The sequence below is a fragment of the Sorex araneus genome, chromosome 10, assembly GCF_027595985.1.
Source record: "Sorex araneus isolate mSorAra2 chromosome 10, mSorAra2.pri, whole genome shotgun sequence".
Classification (NCBI taxonomy): domain Eukaryota; kingdom Metazoa; phylum Chordata; class Mammalia; order Eulipotyphla; family Soricidae; genus Sorex; species Sorex araneus.
The window spans coordinates 3,508,675-3,530,104 of record NC_073311.1 but is presented as its reverse complement, the minus strand read 5'-3'; the positions used below and the strand labels follow the sequence as shown (position 1 = coordinate 3,530,104).

Here is a 21,430-nt window from a genome sequence, read left to right as displayed (position 1 = left end):
GATATTATCAATGGATTTCTTTTTATTTCATGGGTTCAACTTTGTCTAAGAAGAGATGGCTGCGATCTCATGAAAAGGGAAATCACAATGCCCAAGTTATTTCATTCTTTGCAATACACCATGACGAGAACTTACCAGCTGAAAAGAACATTTAAAAGCACTAAGCTGAAATTAGTCCTTTGCTAAAAAACAACACTAGGATCTGGATCTAATTTATCTTCATATACTGAAGGCAATGTATACAAATTATTTATTTCTAAATTCATAAACCTATTAGAAAAAGGAAATTTTACCTGACTACCTAAGATAAAACCTACAAGGCCTCACACTCTCCTTTTATGCTTTTTTTATTCCCAGTTCAAATTCAATGCTAGCAAATGTTCTGAATGAGTTTATAACATTCCAGAGAACTTCCTAGGTCTTAATCTTATTTTTGTAGGAAATGGTAAGAGTGTATTTTAGTTTTGGAAAATACATGTGACTTCATGTTGAGAACCAAGTTTCCTAACCCAGTGGTTAAGTTTTCTAGGCTTTCTTTAGCCGATCTTGTTGATATAATTGTGAATTGGGCTTGATGAATGAGTTTAGTTGTCTCCTGTCTGAAGAGCTTTAGTGGCTTCATGCATTTTAATCAGTCCAATGATTCATTTATTTTCTACTTTTTTTTCTTTGGCTGTGTGTGGGATCCTTCCTTTTAAAAAGTGGTCACAACAGGATTAATTACCCTTTGCATTAATCCTAATTTTTTTTTACATGGATAACCCTCTAAATCTATAAGGGTCACAGGTGCTAAGGATTCTCCTTTAAAAGTGTCATGATCATGATTTCAGTGTGGGGTTACTCTGTGTTACACAAGGAACTCTTGTTAAATCATTTTACACAGTAAAGTGTTAATCAGCATTTAAGTTTGTCTTTGTCTTGTTACTTCATTAGTTGAATACACACCTTGCCTTGGAATATTGTGGGCACCCTCCCCTTTAATAAATTGGTGATTGGCTCAGAGCCACAAACTCTTGTCAAATTTTAATTTTCTGTGAATAGTTAAAGAAAAGCAAGTACTTGGAATCAAACATGCAAAGTGATTTTAAAATAAATGCATCTGTCTTCTTTTCCCAGAGAAAGACATGAAAAGAAACCTGTTCAATTCAAAATAAAATATTTCTTGACATGAGATATCAACTTTTGAGTGACTTCTAAAAATGCAAAGTTCAACAACTGTAATAATTTAAGGAGCAAGGAAATGAATACTCACTCCAAATCAGATGCATCAGAAGATAAGCACCAAGTAAGCAAATCTGTTTTTACTTCTTATATCTCCATATCACTTCGACCTGATTTCCACACACACTTTCCATCAATATAAATGCAACATTATTTTGTAACAGGTAGAGTTAAGATAGATCTTTCAAACATATAAAATGCTTTCTTTCTTTTTTTTAATGACTATTTTTCTTTCAGCACTCTACCTGGGCATCTATTGTGTACTAGAAATAGTTTGTTTCCTTTCTCCCTATGTACAAATATTTTCAAGAATCCATGAAAACAACACCCCCCACATCACCCACTCCCTCCCATTCTCCCCTCCCCTGCAATTTGCCAGTGCATTAAGGAACATTGACCACTTTCAAAATAAGATATGAAAGACAAATCACTCAATGTATTACACAGAACATGCCCAGAGAAGTACTATATTGACTTTTGTAAAAAAAAAAAAAAAAAAAAAAGCAGCAATTCTTCAAAAACACACGAAACTCAAATCTGAATTTACGTATTTTAATGAGAAAATATTATTTGGACTAGGTTCATAATTTAATGTAGACACCTTTTTAAAATTCTTTGTCTTAAAACAGGCATGCTGGGGGCAAGAACATCAATATTTAAAAGGCCATGCTAATTCTGTTCAGAGAGGAAGGAAAATGAAAGGTAAGATTTTTACAGCTTTGATGACTACAACTTTTTTTTTCTTTTAACTTAAGTAGGTCACACCAGAACAATAGTTTTTTCAGCAAATTACCTAAGACTCTAAAGGAATATAGGAAACAAAAGTGCATTTTACACAGTGTATAATCATTCCTATTCACAAGCATTTACATCTCTTCGCAGCCCTTTAGCTTCTTGGAAAGTTCTTGACGAAAACAGAAAGGCTTGTCCGTGGGAGACTTACCGGTGACACCTTGTTACCAACTCAGCTTATCTGTGTTCTTCCAAGAGTCACCCAGGATGCTTTCTCGATCTGGGCTTGTTTCATTTTCTCCCCCACCCCAACAATAAAATAAATAGTTTAAAAGGTCTCTAAGTAATTGGAAAGTTAACGTCCCAATTAACTTCTTCACCACCACCACCACCACCACCACCACCACCACCCCCCCATCACTCCCCTAAACCTGGCCAGAAAATGAAGAGTAAACATTCACATTACAACAGGTATTGTAAAGTGGGCTTTGCCCCTCGCCCGCCAAGCAAGACGATTTCCAGTTCACTGTTTACATTATATGGGGCGTTTTGTAAACAACACAAGGTTATTTTTCGTTTAGTTTTGCTTGTGTGGAGGACCAGCGTCCTCTGCCCAGTTCCTCCGCCTTTCCCCTAACTCCCAGCGCCTGTGCCCTAGGGCAGGAAACAAGAGCAAACCAAATCAAACTCAACCCGTGCGGAGGAGATGGGGAGGCCCGGCCCCAGGCTCGCGGTTGCTGGGTCTGCCCCAACCCTAGCGCCAGTGGCGGCCTGATGGGACGCGGCGAGCAGGCTGGGCGCTTATGGAGTCCCTTCCCGCCACACTCCTCCACGCCAGCAGAGACCTGTCCTCCACCGTGCAGCTGGAGCCTCGGGGCGCGTTTGTGCGAGAAATCCTCGCACTGGTGTCTCGGCTCTTGGAAACGAGTGCGCCAAGGCCTGAGCTCGCTACTCGCAGCAGAGCAGAGCGAGGATGCGCATCTCTTCACTGACGCGCCAGAAGGCTTTTCCCCGGGGGTGGGGGGGGGGGGCAAGGGAGGAGGGTCGCGGTCCGGGACTGGGTCTGAGGAGAGTGTGGAAGGACTCAGGTGCCACTAGCCTACCTCCACCCACAGGCTACCCCAAGATAACTCCCTCCTCCCTTCCAGGGCTTTCTGCAAGCTCGTGTTTTGTCTCCTGTGCCCAAAACAAAGTTCTGGGAGAGAGTGGGCGCGTGGTGAAGGAGAACAGGAGAAAGGGTGGAAGCCGGGAGAAGGGGACCGGGAGAGAGAGTTGGCGCACGGCTAGGGAGACCAGGAGAGAGGGTCGGGTGTATGGTGCCAGGGTGGCGTTCCCAAATCGGGGGTGGGCGGGAATATAGGGCCAGGCCCAGCGAGTCCGCTTGGCGGGGCGGGGACGCAGAGCGCGCGCGGGCCGCTGCGGGTCAGTGCACGGCCACTGAGTGCAGCGCGGAGGCCGGGCTGGTGAGGGTCTCGCTGGGGGTGGCGGGGCTACTTTGGCTGGTGGCTGTCTGGGACGACGTGGGACTGAGCGAGGGCGGCGAGTTCGAGAGCAAGGCGGGGATTGGCGCGGGCAGCGCGGGCAGTGCAGGCACAGCGGCCGGCGTGGGCTTGATGGGCACGGGGATGGCGGGCAGCGTCTGCCCAGCCGCGTGGCACAGAGGCTTCAGGGGCACCCCATAGGCGCCGTAGTCGCCGCTAGCCATGGAGATGGGGGCGGCCGAGTCGAGCACGCCCGCCGAACCGTACACATGTGGCCAGCCGGGGCCCAGCGAGCTGCCCATGGTAGTCAACTGGTTAGGGAGCGGGTAGGCGGCGGGCACCGGCTGCATGGCCGAGAAGGCCAGGCCACCGGGCATCTTGTACTCGCGCGCGATGATGTTCTCGATGGCGAAGGGATGCTTGAAGCCCGAGGGCTGCGCCACGCCGCCCAGGTTGTAGGCGGCGGCGGGCATCTGCGGCAGGTGCGTGCCCGAGGCGGCCAGGGCGCTGAGCCGCAGTTTGGCCTGCTGCTGCAGGTACTGCGCCGCGTCGGCCGGCTTGCTGGGCGCCAGGTGGTCGGACTTGAGCACCTTGAAGCGCTTGCGGCGCCGCAGGAAGCTGCCGTTCTCGAACATGTCGCCGCAGCTGGGGTGCAGAGCCCAGAAGCTGCCCTTGCCGGGCTGGTCGGGCCGGCGCGGGATCTTGATGAAGCAGTCGTTGAAGGAGAGGTTGTGGCGCAAGCTGTTTTGCCAGCGCTGCGTGTTCTCCCGGTAGTAGGGGAAGCGGTCCATGATGAACTTGTAGATCTCGCTCAGCGGCAGCATCTTCTCGGGAGAGCTCTGGATGGCCATGGCGGTCAGCGAGATGTACGAGTAGGGCGGCTTCTGGTCGCTGTACGTGTTACGGCCCGGCCGAGGCATCGTGCTAGCCCGCGGCTGGCTCGGGGTCCGCGTCGGACTACGGCTGCTGAGATCTGGAAGGGGGTGGAGAATGCGCGGGAGGGTGGTGAGACAGGGAAGGATTCGCAGACAGACAGACGGACAGGGGTGCGCGCTCGCTCGCATACACACACACACACACACACACACACACACACACACACACACACACACACACACACCCCGCGAGGTCAGACAGGCCGGCCGAGATAAAGCTCTGGGGCGCGGCCCGAGTGGCCCGCGGTGTTGATTAGCGTGCGCAGTGCCCTATCGGCCGGCCACTTGCAGCGAGCAGCGGCGCGCGCGAGAAGGGGTGACTGGTGCGCGGAGCGCGATCTCAGAGACCAGAGCAAGCGGGACACCGAGCGGACGCGACCGGCAGGGATGCACGCAAGAGCCGCTCACCTTAAAGTTGTTCCAAGTTGCGAGTCGGCATCCGGGGCGCTGCAGCTTGGCCCGTGTGCGCTCAGCCAGGGGCTCGCCGGGTTCCCGGGCTCGGCGAGGAGCTCCGAGAGCCTCTGAGCTCCGGCGCTCAGCCCCGCAGCGCCCCGAGCCGCCGGGTCTGCTGTGCTTCTGGCCGCGTGCTCAGCGGGCTGGGGAGATGGGGTGCGAGGGCCTCCTCGGGGCGCGGCTGTGGGCTCCGCGGCGACACGGAGCTAGGTGCCTGCCTCCATGTCCTCCCTCCAACCATCTGATAGTTTTAAGTAGTGACAGGAGCAGAAAAGACCCCTGTAGCGGTGCTTCATTAATGTGCCACTTCTTAGCTATCATATGACAATCGCCCTGGGAGGAGGAGGAGGAGGGGTGCGGGGGAGGGGACTGGGCGGGAGGGGAGAGCTGGGGCCGCTCCGGGTGCTTTCACACCTATTTACATGGACACCTCGGCCAATAGGAATCACTTCCAGCCGCAGACGGGCCGAGGGGGAAGAGCCTCGGCGGCGGACCGGGAGTGGGACGCGCCGGCCCGGTGCGCACCGTGCAGGTATGCGGAGCGGGGATGCTGCGACCGCTGAGGTTCGCTCGCTGAGCTGCGGCGCGGACGGTGCTTAGCACGGAAACTGCGTGGTTCGGGATTCGGTTTCCTCCGCACCGTGCCGGGTTTGTGTTGTCAGCCAACTCCAGACCCCGCTCTCCGACCCCCCACTCCCAATTCTCCAAGCAGACCCCTTTTGCCTGTGCTTGCATTACCTGGGGATGGTTGCATGGGTTCTTGGGATGAAAATGCACCTTCCCATCCCAGCCCCCACCCCCACCCGGATTCGGTCCTCCGACAGGAGGGTCCGCGTCTAATAACCTCTGCTGCTCCCATGGGTGTGTGGCCTGGAGAGATAAGGGTTTTAAGTTTTGTTTCTTGCGATTACCATCGTCACCATCTTCATTATCATCAGACAGTCTCTTGTAAAAGCCCTTTTTGAATCTAAATGTACTACCAGAGTTTTCTCTTTCTAAAAAAACCCCAAAAAACAAACAAACAGAAAAAAAACCTAAGATCGTGTGTCGGAACGATCTCCGTGCATTCTTTATTTCAAGTGTGTAGCAATTTGTTCAGCGGGATGGAGGCTTTGGATCTGCGGAGCAGGCACGGGGCAGAGACCCAGGAAGGTCTGAGTTCATCACCCGGAGGACCCGCCACACATAACCCCATTTGGTGGTTTGGAACTTTAGGAGTTGGGTGTTGCCTGTCTGGAAGTTTAGATGGAACTTATTTAAGGTAGAGAGAGGAGCCTGGCAAAGAAGGAAAAAAAAGAAAAAGAAAAATACTAAAACTGCCAACTGTCCTTCTAAGATAGTCTACCGCCAAGACTTGAAGAGAAATGTGGCGTTTTCCTTTTTGGAGGGGTCAACCCACTGAGTTCGGAAGACAGGTTTTTTCCATTAAGATTTGTCTGGGGAGGTTCAATTAATGGTAATAAGTCGTCGTCCTCATCGTCAGCATCATCATCATCATCATCTAATTGCTATGAAATGGTGAGTCCACTCCTCCTGTCTGCAGGTGGTGTAGGAGTAGGTGCCTTATGCCCCTGCTCACAATCCCCCAGACCCGTCCGGAATTTTCACATTCTCGCTTTGGGCGGTTTTACAAAGAAATTCTTTTATTGCCCTGTTAAAAGCTCAATATCCACAGTCCAAAATGCACACCGGTAATGTGGAAACTTTTTTTTCTTGAGGAGGTGGGGAGAAGAGGAGGGATTGCAGAGCAATGAAAGTTTCAACTTAGTGATAATCAGTGCAGTTGTTGGGGGGTTCGAAGAAAACATCTCAGTGCAAGAGTGCAGCATCACAATGCGCGCGTGCACGCGCGCGCGCGCGCGCGCGCACACACACACACACACACACACACACACCTCCATTAACCAGGTTTTTTTGGAGTGGGGTAGTGGTCAATAACTCACCAAAACGTAACTTAAACACGATGAATTTATGAGATTAAACAATTTCATTAATATTGAAATGGCTCTCCCGCCTGGGCTGCCTCACTTGAGATGCAAGCGCATGTTTTCCAATATTAACAGAAGTGCTTGAAGCAAAGAATAATGTCACCTTCTTAATTCCGGGGGGGGGGGGGATAAGCAGGAGGAGGAGGTGGGCTCAAGGGCCTGGGTGAGGGATGCTGACCTGTCTAGGGGGCACAGCTTGGGAAGGGGCTGGAGACCCAAGGGCAAAACATACCCCTTGGGCCAGGTCCCAGAACTGAGGCAGGCAGGAGGCATTGAGCAGAGTCCTAGAAGCTGGCTGAACTCCAACTCCTCACGAGGTGCTGCGATGTGGAGAGTTCTTGGCAGGTCCAGAGTTGGCTCAAAGGCCTCAGAATAGGGGGTGCTGGGAGTCTGAGGAACTAGAGGACTGACATTTTAGATGGCTCACAATTTTCTGCAAAACACCAGAATTCTCCAAGGGCATGATGCCTGAAACCAAGGAAGAAGGGAGCTCAAGGTTAGAAGTCTTTAAGGGTTTGAGGGATTCTTCCAGTTAATATGTGCATATTAATATACAAACAAAGATGAGTATTAGGAAAGATGAAGTACCCTTGCTTTCAGGAGGTGGAATGATAGGAGTGAAAAAAACCTTCTCCTCTCCTTCCCCCCAGACATCTAGAAAAATTCTTTTCTTCCAGGTACCCAGCAAGATCAGTGTGTGTGTGTGGGGGGGGGGGGGTTGGGAGGGCATGGGGAAGGGGATGGAGAGAGAAATGTTTTCTTGTTTTAACAATTGGCATTTTGTTTCTTTGCAAGGGGGGTCCTTGTGTGGCTGTTGAAATAATTGCCCAAAGTAAACAGAAGCTGAAATAAATTCCAAAAGTGGAAATATTTGGATTAAAAAAATCCAAATTCAAATAAATCTTTGTCCACCACCAAGTTTGGGATATGCAAGAATACAAGTAGAGAGTCATGCCTGAAGTTTGGACAGGTTGAGGTTGGGAGAGGTTGAGGTTGGGAGAGCTTTCCACAATTCATGAAGAAAATCAAGCCTAAGAGAATAAAGTTTGCCTTAGATGAGGAATTATGAGTGTCCCTTCTAAATTATTTTGGTAGCTGCTGGAACTCTCCAAAGCCAGGAGAAGGGTTTTGTGTTATGTGTGTGTTTATTTTATTTTAAACAACATTTTCAGACTGGTTTTATTCTGAAGATGATGAGGAAAGAAGCATTTTCCAGAAATCTTGAAAAGTGCATCAGAGTCTATGGAATAGAGCTTTGGGGAGGGGGCAGAGTCTACCAAGAGGCTTAGGGAGTTGTTGGGAAAACTGTATAAAATACACATAAGTCAATTATATCAATGTGCAAACCAAATGGAAATCTCTTTCCTGCAAGACCTATTCATTCCTCAGCCGCAGCCCGCCACCGACCACCTTTCTGCTTGGAGAGTTCGCAATAGCCTCTTTTCCCACAAGCTGGACCACACACGGCTGCAGATTTCGTAATAATTTATGCTAATTTCCCTCCATAAATCCACAATTCGCTTCAGTGGCACCCGGGCTGCCGGGAGAGTAAAAAGGAGACCGAGGGGTGACAAATACAATATTGATTTTGATCCCTTCTGTTGTCAAGCAGGTGTGCGTGTGCATGAACTCGGGGGCAGGGGGGAGGAGGGAGGCCTAGAAGACGAAACCCCACCGGAGAGGGGCCAGCTCTCCGTCCACACTCCAGAAAGTCATGCTCCCTGGTTTGTTAATATTTACCGAACCCCGACGGGAGGTGTTGGGGGGGTGGGCGGAGGGCGTAAAAGGCAGTTTGGGAAGGCGCCAAAATAACAATCCCCGCCTTCCCGACTTGGAAAAGGGACTCGGCGGTGCGTGCAGCTATCTTTCCCACTCGCCCTTGCTGCGGGCTTCCCCTCCCTTTCCCGGGGTCTTTCCCCGCCCTACTCTAAAGATCTCGCTCCCTCTCTCCGGTTTTCTGACCCGGTTCCTCGCTCCTCCGTGCCGCGCTGAGCGCCTCAGGTCGCCTTTTCCACCTTCCCTGCTCGAGGAAAGTCCCGGGCCCCCGCCACGTGCAGGCAGAATTCGGGACCTTCCACCCGCCCTCAACTTTCCAGGCAGCTCCCGACGTTGCCCGCGCCTGTGCTTTCCCGAACCCCCATCCTCACCCCTGCCCCCTGCCTCCGCCCCGCATCCCTCGCCCCTGCGCACCTTAACACCGCGCCACTTTGTCCGCTCCATCACTCTCTCCAAAACTGCACTTCGGTGGCATGGAACGACTTAGAGTTCCTTTCCAAATGATTTAGCTACCGGGATATTCAGCACGAAAACAACTCGCGTATGTCGGTGGTCAATGAAAATAAATAAATAAATGAACAAAACAAACAACTGCCCGAGTGTCCGGAAAGCTGTTCCGGCGCGCTTCCCTCGCCTGCTTGGCACAGCTCTAAGCCTGCGTTCCGAATCCAGAGAGCCCCGTGAATCCGCGTGGTGCAGTGCCGGGTTTCTGGGGCTGCTGGCCAGCGACAGCTTCCAGGCCGGTCCGCTTTAGGGACCTGCACCCACTTAGGCACCTAGACCCAGGAAACCCTTGGGCTCGCCTTGCTCTTCGCCCCCCGCAGCACCCACCACTTGCACCGCGCCTGGCGGGAACCGAACCGCCCTCACAAGAGAGCAGGGGAAAGGAAGATGCTTTGTGTTCGGGTGCCCACGGCCAACCAGAGCTAAAGGGATCCTGAGCCCCCTCCACCCCTCCCTCCTTTTTGCCCACACCCCAACCCCAGTTTGGATAATCTTAGGAACGCACTCCTCCAACTCTCAAAACTTGTTGGAAGAAAGGTGCCGGGACCTCAGGAGTCCTGAAATTTCTGGAGTTTGGACAGGTCAAACAGTGCTTGGACTTTTGACTCCTAACAGGGCAAAAAGAAACTTCTGATGGCCAGAAATCCATTCTTGCTAGGTGCAATCTTGCCGGGTGGGAAGGAAGCCTAGAGTCTTCAGCTTCTGCCTTGCCTTACCTTCTCCAGATTCAGGAGCTCGAATTTAGAGTTCTCCCCCTTAGTCCCTGCCACCTGGTGGTGACTGAGGTCTGTCTCTCTCTAGGGCCAGGGCACCTGAATTTAATGTGTTTTTCTCTTAGTGGGGAAACTAGGAATAGTGACCCCCTGAACCCAATTTGGAAGTAAATTTCCCAAGCAGCTGCAGAGATTCGGAGAGTATGGGAAAGCTCATTTTCTCCTCTACCTCGAGTACAAAATAAACAGGACCCAGGCTTACGTGTCTCCCGCTTGACCTCTATCCCTCCTACCCCAACCTCTGCGAGCTCCTGAAAACAACTCTTGCCTTGCTCTCCATAATGCCCTCTTTTGAATCGGCTTGCTAAATGCCATTTGTTCTTTGCTTTCGTGCTTTACTTCGAAATTCCTATGCTCTAAAGCCTTCCTTGTTAAACCGAATCCCTTCTTTGCACAAACAATTGTAGAGTTTTAACTTGGCATTACCAATCCCACAAATGTATTTGTCTGAAAAGTTATCTGTAGAAGGTTGATAGAAGGATGTTTTGTTATTGTTCCCCCACCCCACCCCTTAAGTTTTGCTCTGTGTGAAAAAAAAAGCAGTTCAAATCTATGATTATTATTGGAGGAAATATTGCTAAAGCCACCTTGGTATTGAAGGGATTAACTTGCTTTTCTCCCAGCCCCTAACTCTGGGGTTAAGACAGCAGTAGATCAACTGTATAATGCGTGCACTGTTCCCTCATTTGTACAAGCAGAACAAAGGTTGGACTAAGCCAAATTGCATTGCACTTGTGAACCGGGTCCTGATGTGAAGTATCTTTTACAGCGGGGGGAATGAGAACAATTTCGTGTATGTCTAAAAGGGAATAACAAAGCCACTTTCTCGAGCATCTCAAAGTGAAGTAGTGAGGCGTGACATTCCCAGGGTGAGAAGGGACAAAGGCAGGGTCAGGGGGATGAAAAAGAGAATCAAACAGCCACTTTCACATGTCTGCCCTCAACTGCTGCGCCTCTCCATAATAGGAAACAAATGTTGTAAAAGGGGGGATCGCTCCCATTCATTCAAAATAGCAAATGATAGCTAAACAACATTGTCAAAACTGAATCAACTTCTGTGCAGTACCACCCAGAAAAGGGTATTGTGTTTTGTTTAATAGCGGGGTGGAGCAAAGGGTCTTTTTCTTAAGGGGAGAGGGGGAGAAAATCGCCCATATACCTTTCATATTAATTTTCTTTGTCAGGAATTACTTGCCTGCTCAAATTTTAAAGGGAAAAAAATTAGTACAGTGGTTTGGCATCCACACTTAATTTTTGGGGGGAGTGAGAGGGGTTATCAAATCAGGAAAAACGATGGTGAATTTTAGTTTTATAAATTTAATTCAAAGTTTCCAAAATAGTGGTGAAATATTTTAACCTCTTTTGAATATGTTTTCCAGGGGAGGAAGAAAATTACTGATTGCAATAGAAGATTAAAGTTAATCCTAGACAATTTGTAAATGTACTTTGCTCATAAATTTGATTAAGATCCATTATGGGGAATTCTGCAGATACATAAAATGAGGACTGTTTTGCATTCATACTATTTGTTTATGCATTCTTGATTTTGCATTTGTCTTGGAACCTGATAACCTGTAGGTATCCAAATTTAAAACACTTGTTCTGCGGGACTTGCTCAGTCTGACCAGGAGAAGTGCTTAGTTCGGTGGTGGACATGTGTAGTATGTATTTTCTTAATGGCAGAAGCAGGTTTTGCTGAAGACCACAAAAGTCTTTTAGGTATAATAACTGGCTGTGCTCCTGGGGAGATGCAAACTATTTGATCTCTGGTGCTCTCTCTCTCTCTCTCTCTCTCTCTCTCTCTCTCTCTCTCTCTCTCTCTCTCTCTCTCTCTCTCTCGACTTTTGTTTTTTGTCTTCGTGCAACCCTCACTGAGCTGCCACCCACAAAGCTGGGTTGGAAAAGAAAGAAAAGAAAGCCAGCGGCTGATCCTCACTGGGCTCCCCCAGCCCAGAAAGGCGCAAAGGCGGGGCTCCGAGCTCGCGGCGCGGGCAGCGGCGGGTCTTCAAGCTCGGGCGGGCTCCGTTGGCCACAGGGACTTGGCTCCGCTAGGCCTTTGGCGGGCACGACCCCTCGCCGCGCGCCCTGTCCTCGACACTGCCCCTAGCTCGGGTCCAAATTTGCTGGGTCTTGGTGGGTCGCCTGTAACTGACAAGCCGTAGAGGAAGACTCCGAGGTCTTAGACCCGGAAATAAATTCATCAGCCTCCACTTGCCTCAGTTTTCCTTTCTGGTCTCTGCACGCGCCCCTTTCGCAGACCACTTGCAAATTCCGTGGCGGATTTCCAGGCCGCAGACTAGCTGCCTTCCCAGCCCCGCAGAGACGTCAGGGTTTGGCCTTGCGTCTGTGCGGGAGTGGGCGGATAGCGAGGCAGAGGACCAAAGGTTGTACACCCCACTCCCCCGCCCCACATTTCAGGCGCGCACCCTACTCCGGCGTCCCGCACTCCAGCGCACGCCCTACTCCCCAGAGAGTCCGCGCCCCTCGGCGGCGGGATGTGGGCGCCACAAGTGGAGGTGCCCAGAAGAGAGGTTGAGTCCAGGGCTTGTTGAAGCCTTCACAGTCTCCTGTTCTGTTTCAACGCCTTTGACACTGACATTCAGGACTGACATCATTCACCGCCCCTTGCCTTTATTCATTCTGAGATTTAATTAGGCACAAAATCTGGACATACACCTAGACTTAAAATATTTAATCTGCAAGCTAGATCCTCCAACTCTACCTTTCGGATAGATCCCGAGCCACTGAGCATTCAATAATATGCCAAAAAAAAAAAAAAGAAGAAAAAAAGAAAAGAAATAAGAAAAAATGGCGGTCCACCAGTAGGGAGGGGATTGTTTGGGTGGTGGGGTGGGGTGAATGCCATTCCTTTTGGGTGATCCCTGCGATCCGATTGGCGATGCTTATGACTCCTCTATACCAAGGTGAGCTGCCTTTTCTCCACGGTGTGTCCTGGGCCGCCCTCTCAGCTCCCCAAAGCAGGGATTGCTCCTTAAGCGCGCGAAGAGCCTGAAGTGGTGGAGGTACGAGCTGGAGCTGTCCGTTCCACGAGACTCTTCCATTTCCACCTATTTTTTTTTAATTGGGAAAAAGCGCCACCTCCAAATAGGGTGAAAGAAATGAGCCCCAGAGAAACGGGTCCAGAAGGTGCCTTGGCTTTCTAGCCTGCCCAGAGCTTTGACAACCTGCAGCTTAGGGTTTGGGGATTTCGGGGTTACTTTTTCCCGCCCTTTGGCGTCTGCGTCCCCCGACCTGTTGATGACTCGCAGCCGCTGCGCGCAGAGTCGGCATCGAAGTTGGTTATGTAAACTGCTTGTGTATCTCACATTATCATCACGCTGTCTGGAGGCAATGTAGATTTTCTAAAGATCTAATGAATAAACAACCAGCAACTGCTGGCGGTGTAATTTACATTGTTAATGCCTACATGTGTATAATAAATATGCATTTGTATGTCTTCAAATAAACTCTTTTTCGTTTCTAACCTGTGGTGCTTTTTTTTTTTTTGAAGAAGGGTGGAAAGGGGGCGGTAACCCCCTCTTCCTAAGTCAGGAGAGTTTAATTCACGTGCGTGACTATGCCGTTTAAAGGAGGTGAAAGGTCCGCAGCCTAGCTGCGTCGCATCTCCACCTAGGTGAGCTCGGCTGGGGATGCGCCGGCGCCCTGGACGCGCCAACGAGGGCGATTGTGCGCAGGACCTCGGCCGCGTGTTTTTGTGCGCGGGGGCGTGTGCAGGGGGAGAGGAAGCGGGGAGAAAGGATGGCTACCTTGGGATGCAGCATTGCCCCCGCGAGTCACCCTCCCTCCAGGAAACAGGTTCCCGCGACTGCTCGGCTGGGATAGGGACATTATGGATGGCGGCTTGGACAACCTCTAGGAAAAGTTTCCCTCCCTGACAGTATCCCCACCGACGACGTTTGCCCGAGAGATTCTTGGGACCAGCCTGGGGGTGTAGGGCAAAGGGAAGACGGTGGGCGCCGGGCTGTGGTGGAGTTTGCACTGCCCCTTGAGCCGCTTTCTCAAAGAGAGCAACCTCAGGATGCGCAGCCAGCGCGGGCGCCCTGGGAACCCAGGGTCTCGCGAACCCCCGCATTCGACACCGCGCGGTTCTCAGCAGCCCAAGGCTCTCCCTGCGCGTCCCACGCCGCTGATTTGAGGCTGGGCACCGCCTTTTGATATCTCGCCCCTCCGCCAACCAGGTGCCACTCTCTTAGCGCCCTCGAAGGCAAATATCTCATCTTTTCTCCGTCCTGGATCTGGAATACATTATTTTAATTAAGTCTATGGCGATTTACTTTCCTCTGAGATCTATTCCACGGTGCAATTAGGAACGTATTGGTGTAGCTCATATGAATATTCAGGAGTGTGTCAATTAATTAGCAGACAGAGGAATCTCATTATGGTGCTCAAAACCCTTTTAGTGTTAAGCAGAATTAAGTGTGGGGGGGGGTGTATTTGGCAACGCTCTGGATTAGTGAATATTTTACCGTGCACTCATTTAACTTCATTATCATAGCACTTACACGACTCTCTGATTTTATTAATTAAATTGCTCATTAATTTGTCCAAAAAGGATAAAAGTTTTAATGTGCCACCCAATAACTTGGAAAGTAAACTTTCTCCCTGCCTGGTCTTCGCTCCTGCTGCAGGAGAACGGAGAGAGACTTCCGGAGGCCAAGACGGGGGCGCGGTTCCCCGCTCCAGTTGCACCCAGGCAGCTGCGGGGAGCTCAAGCTCGCCGATCTCCATGCGCTGCCTGGGAGCAGCCTGGAAGATCCGTGAACTCATACAGACATCCGCACTCAAGAGAAGCCCATTAATGCCCCGCCTTTCGGAATATAGAGCAGGAAATCTGAGTCGTCCTCCTGGATGCAAAGTAACAGCCAAAGCAGAAGCTTAAGCAGTAATGGCAGCAATGCAAGTGTCTCGTGGCTGGGGTGCGCCGCGGGACAGAAGGCCCGGAGCCGTGGTCCCGCGGCCTCAGGCCCTAAATAAAACTCGCAGTTTCTCTAAAGCACATGCAAAACGTACTTGGTGAAATAACTGTCGGCCAAGCCAGTCTCCCTAAAAGCCTTCTGGGCCCCCGATTCCTTGGCCAGCGCCCCCCGACCCTCCTCAAAGATCGCCCTTAGGGTTCTTGCCACCACGCCCACCTGCACCTTCCCCACCCTTCACCCAAAGGCTGGAAAGACAAATATTAAAATTACACGCACAAAGGAAACCTCGAAAGAGATCCCAAATTAATATGCATGTAAAATTAATTAGTTGCATTTCGTGACATCAAAATAAGTACCTGGGAAACAGCACACCTTCTGGGCATTGGGAACATATGCTGGAATTAGAGTTAATTGACTAATTACATAAATTAGGCATTAATTTTGCAGCACATCAAGTATAAGAGATATCTCAATTAATTGCGCATAAATTACCAGGTAAAACGTGGGACGGTGTTTCCAGGATGAGGCCTAGGGGAGTTTCCCGACGTTTCTGGGCCCCAAGTTAGTGGGGGTGGAGACAGGCTGGCCTGGAAACAGAACCGAGATGGCCCTGAGGGCGATGGTTACTGCGGACACCACCCCTTCGTTAAAGTCAATTACTGGGAGGTTCTAAGGATCCTTGGTGTCAGAAAGGAGGGAACACGACCCATTTCTAGTCTTCCCTCCTCTTCCTGTTTCCATCACTTTCTAGGTTAGGTAGGACAGATCTAACCTGGGGTTCTCAGGGTCCCCAGCGGAGCAGACTCAATTCTCTGCATTTATTCTCAGAGCCTGGCAGAGCCGGGTGGGCTATTCCACGCCACTACATCATTGCTTGCTCATCTCAGGTTGGAATCCAGGGTCAGGAAGAGATCCCGGTGGAAAGAATCTCTTGGTTTGTGAGATGTGTTCAGGGGGTTCTGGGACGTCGACCATGTGCTGCGGGACTAGCTGGTCAGAACGCAGCACCCTCTTCATTCTGCCACACCTCACCCCTCATCCCAGGGACCCATGACTTCTTTATCTTAATTCTCTGAAAGAACAAAACGGATATAGCGTGGGTGTTCATTTGGATTTTTTGAGGTTCTCTCTTCCCTGGGAAAGATTCAGTCAAGACACTGGTAATTCTCCCTCAACAAAACTTTCTCCCAGATGCCCCTTTTTTCTCCGGCCCATAGAAGTGCCATTGTTGACAAAATATTAAGCATGAGCAGCGATTATTCCCTATGTTTAAAAGGCCGTCCCTAAGGAAGAGGTTTGGGGGTGGTGTAAAGTCCTACAGCTTGCAAACCTCATGCGGATTCCTCACATAAATCAACAATTTCCTTCTGTGGATGTGGTGGAATGCTATCAGGAAGGCACAGATTGCTGGCAATGTCTAGACTTATCATGTGGCGCCTAAGAGCATATAGACCTATCTAAGGTCACAGGATACACCCCTTTTGAAGTTATGATCACACCCCTCTTCTATTTTGCTAAGCATGGAATGAAATGAAATCTAAGAAATCCTTTACTATCTGGTCAATTGCATCCTTATGAGATACTTAGGTGACATTCTTTTTACAACATAACCTGATTGCTGATAGATTGGAGAAACAATGAATTCCTGAGTTAACTGAGACAAACATTCATTCTGATGTAGAGGTTTTCTGCTCTAACCAGATGCTGCAGATACTTGAGGGAGATGTTGACAAGTGGATAATTGTCAGCAGAACTAAAACAGACACTTTGTTTACAGTTGAGCATGATTAATTGAGAGTAAATAAAACGGCACTCGTTCTAAAATCACCATCCAAAGGTTTTTTTTTTTTTATTTTTTAAGACTGTATGTCTGGGAATAAAGAAAATGGACTTACCTACAAAAAGGTTCATTTTGCCAGACTCTTGAAGAAGCAGCTGTCAGTGGTATAGATCAGAAGCAAATATGTGGGCCAAAACCATAGTACAGTGGGTAAGGCTCTTTCTTGTGATGCACGTGATCAACTTGGGTTCCATTACTGGCATCCCTTATGGTCCCCTGAACTTCCAGGAGTGATTCTTGAGTGCAGAGCCCGGAATAACCCTTGAACATCCATGGGTGTGGCCCAAAAACAAACAAATAAACAGAAGTAGATATGCTCTATTGCTTTTCAGTTGGTTTACACACATGTACACAACAATGTTTAGAGCTGAAACTTTCTCTTAAGCATCAGGAGTTTGAATTTCTCTTTGTAAAAGAATTATTCTCTCCTCTCCTTATTTTCTGTTTAAAGTATAAAGCTCACTTACCCTGAAATGATTTTCAAAATGAGCCAGCTGTGAAAAATCTAAACTGATGTTGTCAAACAAGGCTATTGAAAGCAATTGTGATACTTGAATTTTCAGAATATGTCAGTGCCCTCTGGCTTTAATCAATGCCTGTGGCTAGACTCCACTGAACATGACTGTCCAATATAATGTGTTTTTCTTTTCTTTTCTTTTCTTTTCTTTTCTTTTCTTTTCTTTTCTTTTCTTTTCTTTTCTTTCCTTTTCTTTTCTTTTCTTTTCTTTTCTTTTTTCTTTTTTACTTCATTTTGGTGCTACAACTGGCAGTGCTCAGGGCTTACTCCTGGCCCTATGCTCAGTGATCACTTCTAAGTGTGCTCCAGAAACCACATGTGGTGCTGGAGATCAAATTCGGGTGAACTCATTGAAGGCAAGTGCCTTAACTCCTGTACTGTCTCTTTGATCCTAACATAATACATCTGAATGAAATTGGAACTATTTCTTAAGGGTGCAGTGTAGCACATACACAATATGTATTTGGGCTTTTATTCTTAGACAGAGGGTGATCAACATATCTTCCTAACAAACTTGACTAAATCATACTTTTGCAGATACTCTATACGTTGGTTTGGATAAACATCACAAATTACTTGACTTGTAGAAGTCTATTAATGCACATTCTTCATATTTTAACATAACAACCAATATACCTTTTGAGGGGCCGGAGCGATAGCACAGCGGGTAGGGCGTTTGCCTTGCATGTGGCCGACCCGGGTTCGATCCCCGGCATCCCATATGGTCCCCAAGCACCGCCAGGAGTAATTCCTGAGTGCAAAGCCAGGAGTAACCCCTGAGCAGCACTGGGTGTGACCCAAAAAGCAAAAAAAAATGATATATACCTTTTGAGGTACATTTAGATAACTAACTGAATTTTATTCTGTGCTGTTGTGCTGTATTCAGGAGGGGTAAGAGCTAGGCAAAGGAGATGCAAACCAGGACTCTCGTTGGTTGCTTAAAAAGCACTTTCTCTTGGGACTTCTTACAGTTAGAAACTGCCCCTAGCAGTCTCTGAAGTAAGGGCACATGCAATGTCTCAGGTGGTATAGAAGAGAGGCAGTAGGTAAGGATGAGGAGAGGAGGATGAGGGAAGGAGAGAAACAAGAAAGTTGGAGCTCACTCTCTCTTCATGAGGACTGGGTTTTGAGGAATTAATTATATTTTCCTTCAGCCAGTTTAAACTAAGTTCTGAAGGGCACAGGAAGATTCCCTTCTTGTCTTGAAATCCAGCACAGCTTTTATACTGAATTTTTTGTGTTGAAATTTGGGGCTGTAAATCCTTTCTTTTTAGTTTTTTTATTTTTTATTTTTAGGTCACACCCCATGGTGCTAAGGGGTATTCCTGGCTCTGCACTCAGAAATTACTCCTGGTGATGCTCAGTGGACCATATGGGATGCCAGGAAATTGAATCCAGGTCCGGTGTGTGCAAGGCAAAGACTCTATCTGCTGTACTATTGTTCTGGCCCCATCATACTGAAAATCTTGCCTATTCTTTCCATCTCATTTCACTGGGAGAAGCAAATTGTCCTCTACCCAGGAAGGGCCAGTGGGTAACTCTTGGACTTGATGTTCCAACATATCTGATTAGCTTCCCTGCTGAGTACTGTATATTGCTTTGGTGATTGTATGCGTATGGTTTACTTTTCAACGCTTCTATTTCCTGCTAGTTTTAGTATGTGTCTCCACCAGCACATCCCTAGACTTCTAAGGCGTCCTGGAAGGCAGTCTGACTCCTCTTTCTCTCTTCCTTCTTCCCTTGCAATTTTCCTTTCTTCCTTTTTACCTTTCTTCCTCCCTACACTTCTGGCTTCCTGTTTTTCCTTCCTTTCCTTACCCTTCTATTTTCTTTCTTCATCTTCTCTTTTCTTTCTTCCATAATCATTTCTGAGGACTGATTCCATTCTGAGCCATTAAATAGCAAAGCGGGCTTTGGATAAATTCATTTAAGGGTGTGATTTTCCTTTGGTGAAAGAGAACACACACTCAAAACCAGGCACCAACTTTTTGAATTGGAGTTTTCCATTTTAGAAGTTCTTCATCACTTCAAAGTCTTAAAAAATATATCTTTCATTTGACCCTCACAGTAACCATTGAGGAATCGGATCTATAAATAAAAATGGCTAATAGCCATTGAGTGCTTTGCATTACACCAGCAATTCTAAATGTCAGTTCTGGAGCGCTGGAATTCTTTGAGAATGTTTCATGGATTCAATGAAGTTCAAAGAATCTCCAAAAATAATGCCAAGAATATTATTGACCATTTTCACTCTTACTTTTTCACTATTTACACTGGAGTTTTCCAAAGCATCCTGACATAATTTTGGAACAGATTGACTGCCAATAGAGACATAGGCATTCAAATTGTACTTTGTTAAACCAGATATGAAGCAGACTTGCAAAAATGTAAGACGATAACACCATTCCAGTGATATTTTTAGGAAACAATTATCTCATAAAATGAAATATTTAAGTTTACATGTAGTAGAGTTTTATTTTGAATGGATAACTGTTTAGAGGATCTCATTTTTTATTTCAAGATAATAATTTCTATAGATTTGACTTCAATAACCAAATGCCAGTGGGGATAGTCTCTGCTATTATCCTTGTGCTAAGCTAAGGAGAGAGCTTAGGAAACCCCAAGTTTCCACAATGGATAGTTTGAGTGGGAACTCAAGATATTCAGAGTTTTAAGTCAGACATATATTTTATATTTGAAATGGAAGTGTTTATGCTCATAATTGAAAGTTCTGAGATTGGAGAAGTGCTGTGATTTGCCTAAGCTCACATAGTCAGACTAAGTCAAAGCTTTATTAGACTCTTATTAAAGGTATTCCATACTCTATAAGATGATATCCCATATTGTTCATCCAATGGTATACTAGGAAGGTTTCTTTTGGTGGGATATAGACACCCTTTGTAGTATTTGCCAAAGTCTCTAGTATAGTACTTCTCTCATGACAAATTTTAAGCCATAACTTGACATAAGTTGTGAACCAGTGAAGCCAGCCCTCCCATCTCTCTGATTTCCATGTAGATTTGCTCTTCAGCTTTGAAATTGTTTCCAGGTTATCTCAAAGCAACTGTGATGTGCAAATAATTTCCTCATCTTGTTGAAAGACCTGAATTAAATTCTCAGATCTGCTATGTATAACCAGAGTAAACTGAGGCAAGTGGTTCGTCTCTCAGACTCAGTTTATGCTTTTAAACAGAGACAATAATGTCAGCCCTGCTCATTTGTGTGTGTAAATTCATTTGTTTATATGTATATTTTTGTAAAATGTTAAACATGTGGCTGTGAGGCAATGGTGACTGGGTTTGTTACTTGTTGGATCTACTAAACTCAGAGATACCCCTGGATCAGTTTTCCCCAGTTATTTATCCCAGATCAAAATTGAGTTTTCTTCTTGCTTCTTCCATAGTACTTTGTACTTGTATATTACCATCAATCTGGCATTTTCTATATGCTCTTAAAGTTTTCACCAGAGAGTAGATTGTGGAGAGCTCAGTTTTCAGCACCTAGAGCAGTGCTAACCAGCCAACTGCAAAGCCACAGATATCATTTTGTCATTCTAGCAGGCACATTTTCTTTAACATTTTAAGTTGGGGCAACATATGACAATGCTCAGGGCTTACTCCTGGCTCTGCACTTATGGCTCATCCCTGGCAGTGCTCAGGAAACCATATGGGATGCCAAGAATTGAACCCTGGTTGGCCATGGCAAAGCAAGTGCCCTACTTGCTGAACTGTCTCTCTGGTTCCTAGTAGGCACATTTTAAAACAGAACACTGAAAATAAATAGATAAACACAACTCAATAATATATTTTATTTTAACCCTAAGTAGTGAAAATATAATCATTTCTCTATGTAATGATATTAAAATTGATTATTTTTATTGCTACTATTATTTGGTTTGGTGACCACACACCCAACAGTGCTTGGCTCTGGGATCAGGGGACCAGAAGGAATTGAGACACAGATCTCATAACTTCCACAAAAATTAAGGCCCCCCCCGCAAATGATGGACCTAAATATAAAACTTCTAGAGGCTAACACAGGAGAAAATCTATGTACATATACATGGTGGAATACTATTTGGCTTTAAGAGAATAAAAAAAAAGGAAATCATGCAATTTGCTGCTTTGTGGATGGATCTGGAGAATATCATGCTGAGTGAAGTTAAGTAAAAAGAGTGACAGATACAGAATGATCTCTCTTATATGACTATTTTCTGTCAAAGGAAGATAGTGTGTTGGTGGGTCAAGGATTTGTGTGAGGGCGGAGAGGTGGT

The 21,430-nt window shown here is 47.4% G+C and overlaps 1 protein-coding gene and 1 long non-coding RNA gene across 3 annotated transcripts in view; one reads left to right on the top strand and one right to left on the bottom strand.

The window, feature by feature from the left end:
• Positions 1-1,757: 1,757 nt before the first annotated feature.
• Positions 1,758-5,160, bottom strand: FOXB1 (forkhead box B1). Its single transcript, XM_012936103.2, has 2 exons — positions 4,778-5,160; positions 1,758-4,407 (listed from the first exon to the last, which is right to left on the bottom strand). The coding sequence occupies exon 2, from the start codon at positions 4,352-4,354 to the stop codon at positions 3,377-3,379; it is 978 nt and encodes a 325-aa protein (XP_012791557.2). The 5' UTR covers positions 4,355-4,407; positions 4,778-5,160; the 3' UTR covers positions 1,758-3,376.
• A 95-nt stretch (positions 5,161-5,255) lies between these two features.
• LOC129399126 (uncharacterized) overlaps positions 5,256-21,430 on the top strand; it is a 115,469-nt gene continuing 99,294 nt past the window's right edge. The window contains exon 1 of one of the 2 annotated variants that reach the window (XR_008626947.1): positions 5,256-5,354. This is a non-coding gene — a long non-coding RNA (uncharacterized LOC129399126). Of the gene's footprint in view, positions 5,355-6,108; positions 6,341-21,430 lie in introns of those variants that run through there. The other variant, XR_008626948.1, reaches the window with a different exon arrangement.

Excerpts from the sequence above, each read along its gene's own strand:
- FOXB1 (XM_012936103.2), bottom strand. The coding sequence starts at position 4,354 with ATGCCTCGGCCGGGCCGTAACACGTACAGCGACCAGAAGCCGCCCTAC.